Raw genomic sequence first — 14790 nt, 5'->3', positions numbered from 1 at the left:
AAAAGAGGTCATAAACATTACAATTTTGGAATATTTAGAGCTACCCAACAAACAATTTGAGTTGATCAACAGCCATTTTTTAGCCGAAGAGTCTTAAGCTCTTATTCAACATTCAATGTTTGTTGGGTATTGATGCTTGAGAATTGCCAAAAATCGATTAATGAAAACTTTTGGTTATATTTTTGAACTTGTTGCTAGTACGCTGTTTATGTAATTATTTTTAAATACTCCTAAAGTTTGCATTTTATATGAGCTTAGTTAAAAAATAATACAAATATTTAAGATACAACACTTTTTGAGATACTTTAGTTCTTAACCCTCTTTTGGATTTTTTACCAAAAAATAATAATAATAAAATACCGTGTATATTTTTCCCATAAAGACTTTTCTTTTCTTTAAAATATATTCAAAAATCTTATTGACGCCATTTTGAAAATAAATAAATAAACAAGATCCTAAATGACCGATCTTTTGAAAAAATGTGAATGTCACACAATTATGCAAATTTTCACGCAAATCGAAGAACGTCGAGCCAAAAATGCTATGTCTTTATTCTAATTGGCCCGGAAGCGTTGGGAGAAATGTTCCATTTGTGTAAATAAGAAAAGAAAACATTTCAACTTTTTTGCAGTTGGCTGCAAATAGCACATGCAACATATTGTCCATTAGCGTAAATGCCCGAATAAACATTGGTGGCAACCCTGAGGCACTTCAGGGAGGTCTGAAGTGAAAATGTTATACAACATACGGCCAAGAATGCTACCTTTAAGAACTTCTGCTCTGACAGGTAGTCTATCAGATTTTGAATTCTCATAATTTACCTGCAGAGTTCTATCAATTAAATAATTTTGAACTAATTTCAGCGGAAAAATTAAGTTTTTCAATTTGACAAACACTGAATGCTTTTCCTATGTCTAAAAGAGCAACTCCAGATGAACAGCCTTCAGATTTGTATGTACGAATTGAATTAGTAACTCTTAAGTGTTGATGAATAGTTTAATTCCCATGGCGCAATCCGAATTCTCATCTGCAAAAATTAGGTTCGTATTGATAAAAAGAGTGATCTATTCAAAACAGCCTTTTCAAAAAGTTTACTTATTGAAGAGATCAAACTTAATGGACGGTAGCTAGAAGCTACAGCTGAAATTTTTATCCGGTTTCAAAATTGGAACAACTTTTGCATTTTTGCAGTTATCAGGAAAGTATTCCAAGTGGAAACACCTGTTTTCTGATTGCCTCTCATCCCACAGGGCCAGGGATCAACCCCAGTCGGCACCGCCGGGATGTTCTGAGGCATAAAATCTCTGATCATGCCTTCCCACGGGAAGTAAAGCCGTTGGTCCCCGGTTCATGAGTTGATGGGTCGATAGGTCGGGTCCAAGTGTGGGAACTACATCCCTGGCATCGGTAGCATTGGTGCTCAGCACGGATACCAAGATCGACGTAAAACAAGTCAAGAAAAAAACAGAAACATCTGTTAAATAATTTTACTAAGAAAAATAATGTGAGAGTTTTTTTTAAGGAGATAAAGAAAATTCCATCATCACCTGGAGCTTTCATATTGTGAAACTTTTTAGTTTTAGGTCGTCCATACCAATTTCCCAGGAATCATCCAAAATATTTTCGCGAGAGGAAATAATCAAATACTCTCGAGCAACCTGATTCTTAATAGGACTAGTTCAACCTTAACTGAAATTGTTGGCACTCTCAAACTGCTCAGCAAGTTTTGGAGTTTTTCCCACCTTTGTTATTAAAATTTTACCACCTTCTTTAAGGAGAGTTTAAACCCCGAGAAACTTTCCGGTGCATTTTTATTTTTTCAAAAATATTGGGAAAAATTATCAAAAATCCAAAAAATCATTTTTTTCCTTAAATTTCTGGGAAAATTTACATGTAAAAATATTTTTTTTATCACACCATGATAGGTATATACATCATTTTCCAGAATGCTTTCAAGAACTGGCTGTGTTGGCGTTAGATTAGATTAGATTATGCCATGATGACTTATAAAAAATGTTTTTGTACGTGTATTTTCTTTGAAAAATTAGAAAAATGTGAATATTTCATAGATTTTTGATATGTTTTTCCAAATTTTTTAGAAAAATCAAAATGTAATTATTTTTTCCGAGTGGTAAACTAGGTTTGGAGCTCTTGTTCATTTTCGTCACATTATTTTCTTTTGTTCCTCAGGGCAGAGAATCGTTTTTTATTTGCTTTTGCAAATCTCGCCCTCTTTTGTTGTGGGATGGCGTATTCTTTAATATTGCCTCCTACGGACATTTTTCAAGCGGATCAAGAGCTAAAAATCATCGCCTATTATGATTAAATCTAATTTAATCTTGCATTTTGGTACTGAGGCAGCTCTTGCATCGACTAGAAGTAGTCAGAGGTTCAAGAACATTATTAATATCATATTTGATTTGCAAAGGAATATTAGGGCCAACGTTATATTCCATAAACGTTCGATATTGTTCCCAATCATGGTAATTTGGATTAGAAATTATATCTTGAGATAACTGTTTCAAAATTTACTGGCTGGTGATCAGAACCGAAGTCAGCATAGACATGCTTGGCTTACACAGTTTTGGTCACGAAATGCTCATTTGCTAACTTTGCACACAGTTGACGAAACATAGTTCTTTTTGAAGCAGTAGATATAATAGAGTTTAAGCTTGTAACAGATACGTAAAAAAGTAGATTTTAATTGTAATAATAAACTGTATTTGTTTTTGCGTTCTTCCCCGATTTGAATAAATCTTTGCATTATTTGGCTGTTATGGGCAATCATTCACATGTTTACAAAAAAATCGATCATGTTGGAGCTGTGATTTTTTTTTTTCAAGGTGTCGTCTTTGTTATTTTTAAATAAATTGTAGCACGAAAACGTCGCTTCTCGTCGAAATTACGTCTGATAGAAAATTGTATAAGAGTTTTTTGAGTGTGTTGATTTTTTTCACATTTAACTAAACAGTTTGCTTGGTAGTTGGTACCTACATTTAGTCTCAAACAGGTGTGCTACGATGTGTGTTTTAGGTAGAATGCTAAAGAATCTTGAGTATCCGTTTTCTTGATCTCTGTTAAGCAATGTTGATGGATTATGTTTAAATATTTCTAAATTTTCTGCTACGTCTAGTTTCCAAGGCGAAGATAAACTCCACAGTATATTAATATTATCCTTTGTCAAATTGTGCCTCTTTGTAAAGATATGTTTTGCAACCTTAGATTTAAATTCATAATGAAGTCCTTTACCTATCTCTTCGTTAGCCTTTTTTATCGCTGCTATGTGTTCATTAAAACATGTTTTCAAAGTCCTTTTCGTCTGCCCAATGTAGATATTATTGCAATATTTGGTAGACACCGGCTTTACTAATTAATTTATAAGTCATAGATAAAAGATGGATTCATCAGTAGTGTTTAGTACTTGGCACTGATGATAAGCAATTATAACGGAATTAAAAGGAAAAATAATCAACACACTCAAAAAGCTCTTCATAAAGTGATTCCTCTAAGAGGTTCGACAAAATTAAAATATTGAACAAAGTTGTATTTTATTTTTAGAAATTTGGAGCACAAATTTCAAAAAAGTGTTAAATTTTTTTTTGTCAAATTCTTTAACTATTTGTTAGTACGCTTTTTATGAAGTTTTTGCACAGGAAACGATATTTGTGCCATTTTAAATCGTTATCCGTGCAAAAATAAAAATAAATAATAAGCAAAAATATGACCTAAAGTGTATGCTCTACGATTTATGTAAATTTTCAAGTGACCATGGTTTTAAATACTCCAACTCTCAAAACAAAAGGCCAAATTTTTCCAAAAATGTGAATGATTTCGAATAACACACAATTATACAAAGTTTCATGCAAATCGGAGAAGATCGAGTCAAAATTTTATTTTATTTATCCTATTTGGCCAGTTCCAGGCCTTTGGTGTAAATGATTCCAGCTTTGAAAATTATTCCATGAGCGGTTATTTGTAAAAAAAATCAACAATAATGGTCAAGATGTATTTAATTTTTTACTGGAAATAACTGTTTCACGTGAATTCATATTCTCAGAGCGAGAGTATGGGTAGAGTTTAATTTTTAGCAGAACAAATTCCCTGAATTATGTTAATATCTGTCAGTAGATACTCTAAATCTTGCTTTAGCTACAAAATCGATTAAAAATCCCATAGAATTACAGCGACATTCACTATTAGCCGTGTTTTGTAGTGTCAGAATAATGGATATTGTTTCCCATTACCACATCCAGTACCATGGTCTCATCGGAGAATTATCTCCAACACGGAGGCAAATAAATATAATAATTTCATTAGGCTCGACTTATGAACTACACATATGAATTTCATAAGCGTGACTTGTGAATGATTTTCATCTGATCATCATTAAGTAGCTCTTATACGCCTTTAACCATTTCCTTTTCCCAAGCGTTGAAAGAGGAATGGCCAGCACACGGGCCTCGCAATCTCTCAACGTTCAGTGTTATGTTCCAGCCTGTTAAATTTTATTATTTTTTTGTTAACATTATTTTTCAAAAGCAAATCAATTAAATTCATACCGATTTCTTGTGGCTAAAATTCTTAAGTGGTTCTTATGGAATTCTTACGTTCTTTTGCCTCAGTGTTCGTGTCGTTAGGGCAGTGATTTTTTAATTAGCCAATTTTTCAGCAGAAGTAAATATTGTTTGACTCTTACGGGTGTTGAGATGCACAGAAAAACATTAAAATGTATTTTAAAATATAACGATTGCCTTATACAGTCTACCCTCCATAAAGCAAATGATTAATCGATTGAGATCAACAGAGAAGCATTTCGAGATTGTTTCATAATGGTGAAGCGCTTTTCACTTTGACATGATTAATTAATGCTATGGTACTTATATTTGTTTAAAGCGTAATAAATTACCCATCAATTCAAATTCATTCACTTCCCCCTTGCAATGAGATCAACACGAACTATTATCCTACATTTCAGGGATCGAGCCCCGAATCGGTAGCAACAATTTCTATTTCAACGAGACGAAAGGTTTCTACTGTCTGCGCAACGAAACCGGCGACAAGTGCCTGCGGGAGACGAAGGGCCGCAAGCACCCACGGGTCGATCCGGTTGTGGTGTCCAAGCTGCGCAAGTTCTTCGTCGAACATAATCAAAAGTTCTACGAACTGGTTGGCGAGGATCTCGGCTGGCCGGAGGAGTAAGGGGTCACCACTGACGACTGCCAGGTGTTGTCTTTTGTTTCAATTTTCTGTTCGAATTTCCGTTTCTAATGACGATCCACCCTGCGCGTATCCAATCATCGCACAAATGAAGGTTACACAAAGTGTAGGTAAAATATATCTACAAGAAGCTATTGACACGTCCCCCGCAAGGAAACGTGAGAAGGTGAGTGTAAAACTGAACTGAATTAAATTAGGAGTCACGATAACCAGAACCACTAGAGGAAAAATGCAAAAGGAAACAAACTGACGCTGCGGATTACTACAACGGAGAAAGTAAGAATGGTTACTACCAGCGCACGTTTTTAAAACGGTTAGATAGGTATTAATTAATATGAAATCGATATTTTCCTACCGCAGGGGGTGCTTTAAGCATAAATACGAAGGCTGCACGTAATGATTGGGGCCGGGAAGCTTGAACGAATATTAGATGCTTTATCTTTAATAGTCAGCAATTCATGCCCGATAAGTCAATGGCGAGTTTCATCAAACCGGTATAATAATTCTCTAAATTTTCAAAGCAGTGATTTAATTTCCGTTCACGAACTTTGAAGTCATCAGTGGTAGTCGGATTGAAACGGCACATCCGTTCTAGAGCTGTGAACTACGTGACTTTATCACCGCACAAACATTATCATTTCTAAGCTTTGCATCGTACACTATGTACAAAATGCATTCACCAAACTCCCTGCATGCGCTATTGGGATCATAGTTTCGAATATCGTCACCTCATGAGCTGTACGACGTGGTTAGCAGTACCTACGGTATTGGAGAAGCCCAGATGGGGAACCAGTTTGAAATGTCTCCCCTCATTTCCGGCTGTTATCGTGTCTACGGCTCAAGCAAACTGTATGCACGTAGTGAAAATAATTAAACTCATGGAATCCCGTCGTAGTTGTGCTTTCATTTAGATCGAGCTTGCGGGGAAAATTGTTCCATTGGATTTGTCGTCGGTACTGGGGAGCCCTTTTGAATCAAAAATCCATTAGAATCAGGGACGCCAACGGAGCGTGCCATACGAACGTGTGCCTCCTCTACTTGCTTCCTTTGCCATCGTTTACACAACGCTCGATTCGGTACACTACATCAAATCAGTTCATAGAGGACAAGGGATAACCACAGGCAAACAGACATAACACATTGAATATTTATCACTGTAAAACATCGTCACTAACTCACTACCGCCATCTGTTGAGTACACTGTGACGAGCAGTACACTCAACAGACGGCGGTAGTATGTAAACGTCAAACGCAAGGGAATTTACTATGTGTGCCACAGAGGCGGTACTAATAATTAAGCAACATTTAAATTGACCGTTGAATGCGTGATCGCTGAACAACATGTTAGTGTTATGTTGGTTTGTCTGTGGGATAACTGTTGACTGACTTCGTGACTGGTGAGCTTGTTCGCTCCCGTTCACTTATTTTTTTTATACTTAGCAAAGCACAACCGCACTCTTTTCCCTGTCCTTGAGGAGTATGTAAGGACGGCACTCAACTTCCAAGGAATAAATTTATGTAACACTGCTCCAAACCGAAGGCCAAGCGTCAAGACAGATGAATTTCATTACGGAGTGAGTAAATGGCTTGCGTGATGTGGTTCAGAACATGTCCGATAAGATTGTAGGAATATGCAAGCATGTCTGTGTGCACCGACCATCCACCGACAGACCAACTGAATAACCGACGTGGAATCGGTACCCGCAACCCATCAGACACAATTTCGCTCCTGGTTGCATTTTGGCAGTTGTGGCAGATTGGTGAGGGTGAAAATTGTTATCTAATAAATGGCAAGTGATAGAGAGCGAGAAGGTCAAAGTGAAGGTGGATGGTGTTTGAAGCTTTTCTGCCGTTGGGATGGATCATTAAGGTTCTTTTGTGGATCTCAATTTGTATCCTGATGTTATGTTTGACGCTTATGTCGTGAACATGCTAGATGCCCTGGTAGCATGTAATTTGTAATTTGTAACTAGAAACATATTGTCAAGATGGGCACATGTCTCTAATTTGGCGAATGTTGCAGTGTACTATGGGTCAAAAGTTCGACCTTAGTTAAAAACTTATAATATCTCATAGTCATATCCAAGGTTGCAAAGACTCATTTCAGCTAAAACAATGTTTTTCTAAATTATGAAATAATTAGATGCCATGATCAAATTTTGAATTGGTAGGATACAAGAAGAGGTTGCAAAGAATGTGTTTGACATATTAAACCTGTTTATTTCACTTCATGAGAGTCACAGTCAGCGATTTTTCACAAACTCACTCACTCACTCACTCAGCGATCAGCAAATCGCTGATTGTGACTCATAGAAAGCAAAATTTACAGGTTTTATGTTTCCAACGCATACTTTGTAACCTCTTCTTGTAAGTTACAAGTAAAACATGCCATCATACCATCTTTTGGTTTTATTATTCCGAAAAACATTATTTTAGCTGAAATGAGTCTTTGCAACCTTGGTCATATCTCCAAGCAATTGGAATCAAACATTTTACATAACATGATACCTAATTCAAGGTTCCTGGATACCTGGACGCACCTTGAGTAGATAGAGAGAATACTGATGAACATTTTGAAAATCCCTTGTAAAATGGTGTAGTGCGATGTGACAAATGAAAGCAGATTGATTCGTTAGCGTTCGAGATTTTTCAAGCATATTAGAGAATTGAATTTTAGATGCGATGCCACCCTTGGGAAGAATATACCAGTCGAATAGCTGAGCCATTCCATGAACAATCACTGATGAATCTACTGTCGCCATTGGAATGAACTTTTATTTTTAATAGAGGTTTTTACAGAGTATGAAGTGGGAACCCAAAGCGGCATCGGTGGTGTAGTTGTAAGCGTGATTACCTCTCACCCCAGCAGGCCTGGGTTCAATCCCAGTCGGTGCCACCGGAATGTTCTGAGGCATAACATCTCTGATCACGCCTTCCTTCGGAAGGGAAGTAAAGCCGTTGGTCCCCGGTAGGATCAGGGGTGGGGGAACTGCCTCTCTGGCGTCGGTAGCATTGGTGCTCAGCACGGAAAACAACATCGACGGAAAACAAATCAAGGGAAAAAAATAAGTGGGAACCTTAATACCATCAAGCGTCAGCGATGACAAAAGGGTTCATTCGTCAAATAACAGGTGTATCGCATGTTAAGATACTTTTACATGAACACCTTCTGCAGGATACTTCACATCATAACAGAGTCAGTCCATCAATTTTGATTGGATTTGAATGCTGACGCTGATAGACCCGTCATTGCAGTTTCTAAACTCGCTCGATTTGTTGAACAGGAACATCAATTTAAGAGTTGAAACGCGCGGGGAAGTTGAAACGGTACGTGTATTTCTTAGCGGAAGTGAATAGTCACTGTAATTATATTTGAGAGGCATTGTGTACTACTGCAAACTACTAGATTATAAATAATCTCTGTGGTTATTAACTTCCAGTGAGAGATACACCTACCGTTACAACTTCTGAACGCGTTTCAACTTGCCCCAGTGTAGGGCAAACCCAGTGTACTTTATCCAGCTTGTGAAATCTTTTGTATTTTTCGGATCCTGGGCTTGATATGTTTCTACAAGTAACTACTACTAAGAGAAAGAAAACAATTTCAATTAATGTTAATGTTTCGAAGTATATTATGATCCCACCCAGACAACCAGAAGTCGTATTACAATGTACAGACAGTATCGTAAATTGCTACAGTTTAAGTCAATATCGTATTTAAGAATGGCGTACCTCGCATTATGTTTAAGTTAAATCGTATAGAATGCAAATTTCCGACCCATATACGATAACTCATTTTTCCGTCATACTGTATCACAAATTAAATCGGATTACATCGTAAGACTTTTCAAAATGTATTTGTTATTACAGATTAAATTGTATATAATGTTAAATCAACTCGTTTGAAATTAAATTAAAATATGCACGTATATGGCCTCCACTTGTGTACGTTTAAGCCATTTATTTGCATTTTATACGAATTGTTTGTTTGTATATGTGTTTATATATCACGAAAACAACTTTGAATATAAGTGCATTCTGGTTGTCTGGGCAGGCATCAACAAATTTTGCCAAAGCTACCAACAATTTTTTAGGATCTTGCACCTAGGCAAATCTCCTATGTCCCGTGTTTGTGAAATTTTCCAAATTCAGGACTTGTACAATTGTAACAATTGTGAAATTCGAACAATTGTCAAAATTTTGATATCTATATACATTTACGAGATTAAACACTATGAAGAAAACAGGATCCTTGGAGGAGGAGGATTCGCAAGTAGCATCTCAAGTTGTATCGAGGTTAGCAGAAATTTTGGAGACTTTAACAAATACCTAAAAAATTAAAGTATGAGACATACAAATATTGAATTGAAACATTTAAACTTAACTTAAAATTATACTAAATTACATGCTAAAAAAACAATTTATAAGCTTAATAAGATTGACGAATGTATTGAGAACCATTTGAAACCCGTATTTAAGCTACAATAAAAGCAATCAAAACCTTTTTTAACCCATTTTCCCTAGCCGCTTACTGAATCCACTTGAAAAGGATTCAAAATAATCTTTATTTTGATCAGTGTCTGTTTTTCTCATTTAATCTCAAACGCACTGACTATCGCGTCTATCCAGGGTAGATGAATTGCGTTTGTTTTGAAAATCTTCCCTGTTAACATACGAGTGAAATGAACAAATGAGTCAATCCATCAACGAATACAGGTTTGTTAATATGTATCAACGCTTGAGTTTCCAATCCTCACAAGAAAAAAAAAAACAAATTCAATTAGGCACAAATGATTATTTATAATAATGTTCCATCGATCTGACTGAAAAAAGCAACATAACACGTTCCACAACGGTATATTGATGTAAAACGAAAATAATCATTTCGCATTTGATACTCAAAATCATCCCCACCAAGATGATTATCCATATTGATATTACAACAGAACAGGCGATAATGAATACGCATCTTTGAATGAACAAAAACAAATGTTGACTTCGAAACTCAGCGGTTGCCTTGATCAAGAGCATGTTATCATGTCAAAATTCAAATGCATGCAGGTAGTTGGTTTATCTTTCAAGGTTGCCTTCATTTTCAGCTTATTTGAGTGTAGAAGAAAGGTTTTTTTCAGCTCTGATTTTCATAACCGGTAATATAAAAATCCTATTTAATTTCCAAAATTATTAAAATGGTTCTCGGTAAGCGGCATATTAAATCTTATGTGAAATGTACTGAAAAACGAAGAATTTAAAGAGTAAACAAAATAATGGAAATATGGTGGAGGCTTAAAAGTTGTTCATGGGTCATTTCTAGATAGAGCTGGAATTAGGGCGTAGCAGCTTTTGTAAACAATGACTTCTATCGATGATTTCTAGGAACTAAAGGCACGCCCACGCAGACCAGACCTACCCGACGAAGAGGTTGGTTTGCTTGGGCGAGCCTTGAGTTTGTAGAAATCATCGATTGAAGTCATTGTTTACAAAAGCTGTTAGGCCCTAATTCCAGCTCTATCTAGATTTGTGAAAAAAGTTTTTTTTTTGTATAATGAAATCCCTAACAAATTCATAAGGTTTTAAAATGGCCTTTATGAAGAATACTGACTGAATTTTATTTACCTTAGGCCATTTTGCATTTATGAAGGCAAGTTGCCTGCAAAAAGTTAAACAGTCAAAGTTTGTTTATCTTTTGATAGATGCGTTGTGCGATCATTGCATCGAGGTTTTACTCCAGCGTTCTTCCAAGTGATTTTCTCCTGCTGTATTGGAAGCAGTTACTCAGGAAGTGTGCGGTACTGCTTGCAACTAAAATGGAACAGCTGGAAGCTCGATCGTTTCCGAAAAAGATCCCTTGCTGCCAAATGGCACCTGAAGTGGACCATGCAGTTTAAATTAAGTACGCTTGAAAGAAATTATGCGACGAGTTGACCCTTTCGCTGAATATAATCACTGGTATGGATTGGAAACCAGCCAATATCCGCTAACTGACAGTTTCAGTGGTTTTCTGTCGATACTGATGATCTGAAGAAGGCTGGTCTGTTTCATACGGTCAACACCGGTGATGCAAACGCCAGATGCTCAGTCGTTGCTGAAGTCGACTTCCTTTCGGTCTTTAGCATCGTATGAATTTTTCATCCTACTTAGTCTATCCTTCAAGATTTCCTTGTCAAATTTTTTGTTCTGATTACTATCAGGATCCAACTTTTTAGTTCAATTTGTAAACAGAGTAATTGAGGATTTTACGATACTCTTTAACAAGTCTAAACAACAACAATATATGCGTTTTACTCTCATTTAAAACCTGAATGTTTTTATGATTGCTTTTATACATTAAAAAATAATTGCAAATAAAGTTTATGATTGATTTGCAGAATGGGAGGGAGGGATTGAGAGTTGCCTTAAATTTATTTTTCAAACAATGACAGTTTTTGACTTTCTCAACATACTTTAAAAGGTTTTTAAAATATCAATTACTAACCAGGAATATTTTCACTTTGAAATGCTGCATTTAAACTAAACGGATTGTTCATTTTCATTATAAAACCATCATAAATCAGACTAGTTTGCCAAATAGCTGCTGAAATGTCACTTGGATTGCCACGCAGTGCACATAGTTATGCAAAATAGTACCAATTGGATGATATTTCTGCTATATACCGGATTTTTTGGTTGGTTCAGGTTAGTACGTATCCAAAGACTAGAAGTGCCATAATATACCACATGAGAATTCAAACACATGATTAATGAGTATCCGGATGAACCAGCCTAAGGCTGAAAGTCTCGTTAATAAAGGAAGAAAAAAAAGAACGGGTATCCAAAATACATTGTTCGTATACAGACATGTTGCAGGTACTCCTGAGCAAGTGGGCAGACTCCCTTAAAAATGTTGTAGTAAATCCACAAACTTAATTTGGCTTTCCATGGCAGTTAATTAAACCTACCGTCTTGGGTTTGATGATGTTGTGCCATAACTGATTAAGTTATTCAATTCAGGGTAATTTCAATTACTATAAAAACCACTAATTCAGATAGTGTTCCAAAACGTTGCAACGATGTGTTATCTGTAACTAGTCACATATACAGTTATGCAATATTCTGGTTTCAATTGAAGTTTAAACTGGGACATTTTGACAGCTACCATAGTAATACCATAGAGATATGTTTCATCATACCCGCCACCTTGAAGCAATTCAATATTTTACAAACAACCTTAAAGATGACAACTAAGGCTGTGAACCATTTGGTGAGTTAAATTTAACTCGTGGTTAAAAGTGACATTTCGAAAGTTATTTTCTATGTTCGAAAATCCCCGGTTTTCGAGCCACGGTTGTCAAAATTTACCTTTAGCATGTGATCCAAGTTCACGATTTCAGGAACGAAAATCACGCTATAGGTAGTGATGAAAACGTCGCTAGAACTATTCCACAGCCGCAGTCAGTTTATGAGCAAAAGAGGGACGCACATTTATTTGCCTGTAGACTTGGAGACATACTTCAAGTCTCCGCGTACATCGTACGGGTTAGGCAAAAGATGTGCGTCTATCTTTAAAAACTGTCGCATTAATGGCCCTTCGCTCATTTTCAAACTTCTATTCAATTTTCATACTGCCGTACTCTAACGGAACTATCCACCTACCCTCTTCTAAAGATCATTCCCTAGCTAATAAATTATCACACTAAAACTTCATGTTAGCATTTCCAACCAACTCTGAAAATTGCTAACTTCGCGTATGAAGTAACATAAAAAAAAACACTTTTAAACAGGGTGCCTTCCATTCATTTTGACTAAAAAAATGTTTTAGGAAATTATGGAATAATAAGATATTATGATGGTATTTTGTATGTGTAAGTAACAAGAAAAGATTTTAAAGCTTGTGTTTGACACATAAAACTTGCAAATTTAGCTTTGACAGAGCCACAATGAGCGATTTTCTGATCGCCTCTTCGCGAAGAGTGAAGAGCGAAGAGTGGGTGAGATAAATGACAAAATCGCTTATTGCGAACCTCATACAGCAACATTGGCTGATATTATGTGTCAAACATAAACTCCACAATCTTTTCTTGTTGCTTACACAAACAAAATATTATTATAATATCTTATTATTCCATAATTTCATAAAACATTTTTTTAGCCAAAATGAATGGAAGGAACCCTGCTTTTAAAATAATATACTGTTTTCTTCGGCCAGCACGCATTTCATTCAAAATACGTTGGAATTTTTTTTTTCCTCTGTTCGGGACCTAACACTACTGCGACCAGTAAATTGATCTATTGTCGTATATCCCGTGTCCTTAGTTTAGTGCATGTTGTATTACTGCATCACTATTGAGAAATGATGAAGTATTCGATTTAACGGCGCCGGTGGTGTAGTGGTAAGCGTGATTACCTCTCACCCCAGCAGGCCTGGGTTCAATACCAGTCGGCGCCGCCGGGATGTTCTGAGGCATAACATCTCTGATCACGCCTTCCTTCGGATGGGAAGTAAAGCCGTTGGTCCCCGGTTCATGAGTTGATGGGTCGATAGGTAGGGTCCAGGTGTGGGAGCTGCCCTCCTGGCACGTCGGTAGCATTGGTGCTCAGCACGGAAAACAAGATCGACGGAAAAAACAAACCAGAGGAAAAAAAAGAAGTATTCGATTTTTTTACAGTTGCCACTCTTGCATTTATCGCAAGGATCCGACTCTAATTGAAAGGTCCCGCTATTTATACCCTTCGGAGTGTTGAAACACCCTCCAAAGGCGCGCCCCTTTGTCAGTCAAAATTGGATTCCTTAGCAACAAAATTAAGGTATGACACCGATAATGACCATGCATCAGAACCCTAGTCTTAACCACTTCAAACTAGGGAACAACGAAGAGAAGATTAGGAATCACATAGATGAAGACAACTAACTCATTTTTTTGCCTTGTTTCAAGATCATCCTCGGTAGACGAAGCCGAGTCTTGTCACTATCAACAAGGCATTAAAAGTAACAAGGACTAAGATGTGTTCCTTGGATTACTGAAAAATCCTGTTTCCCTAGTTTGAAGTAGTCAGGACTAGGAATCTGTGGCAGATCTCACATCCCGTAACGTACCACGAAAGAAAAGGTGATCTACCCACGTTACGGGGCAAATACTCATTACGTTCCTATTTTATAACGTAGGAAGTATTTGACAACACCGGTGAAAACAAACGCGAACGGTAGTAGCCGAAGCTGAATGATTACGATGAGTGATGACACCGCTTCGTGTTTTGATTTGCGCTGTACCATCCGCTCAGATGTGTAGGTTCGTACATGTATAGATGTTGGTGTGCGTGTTTTCTTCCAACGCAGCAGTTCACCGTTGTCTCGTCAAAAACCGTTTGGCGCTGTTATCTGTATCTATAAATTCCAAAGAGTGAAGGGAGTCTGGTAGCAGGCATCTATCCAGCAGATGAAATGGACACACTTTCAGTTCAACAAATCAACACCAGATGCAATCGGGGATCCTTTTCTTCGAGATATACGGCCAGTTTGATGACACGTCCCATTGTGTCGGGCCACCATTCTGCTCAGCTGCATTCACTAATAATCAACACACTATTCGCGACGGA

The 14790-nt window shown here is 36.8% G+C and overlaps 1 protein-coding gene across 1 annotated transcript in view; it reads left to right on the top strand.

Moving 5' to 3' along the window:
* Hs3st-A (Heparan sulfate 3-O sulfotransferase-A) overlaps positions 1–5731 on the top strand; it is a 166137-nt gene extending 160406 nt beyond the window's left edge. The window contains exon 8 of the mRNA XM_065221163.1: positions 4976–5731. Within this exon, the coding sequence (XP_065077235.1) occupies positions 4976–5199 (224 nt within the window). The 3' untranslated portion in view covers positions 5200–5731. The remainder of the gene's footprint in view (positions 1–4975) is intronic.
* Positions 5732–14790: the final 9059 nt, after the last annotated feature.

The sequence above is a fragment of the Ochlerotatus camptorhynchus genome, unplaced genomic scaffold (genome assembly GCF_037179485.1).
Source record: "Ochlerotatus camptorhynchus isolate MF236.1 unplaced genomic scaffold, CSIRO-AGI_Acam_v1.1 ptg000139l, whole genome shotgun sequence".
NCBI classification, from domain to species: Eukaryota; Metazoa; Arthropoda; class Insecta; order Diptera; family Culicidae; genus Ochlerotatus; species Ochlerotatus camptorhynchus.
Note: the sequence above shows the minus strand (reverse complement) of the source record. Positions and strands in the feature narration are given on the sequence as shown.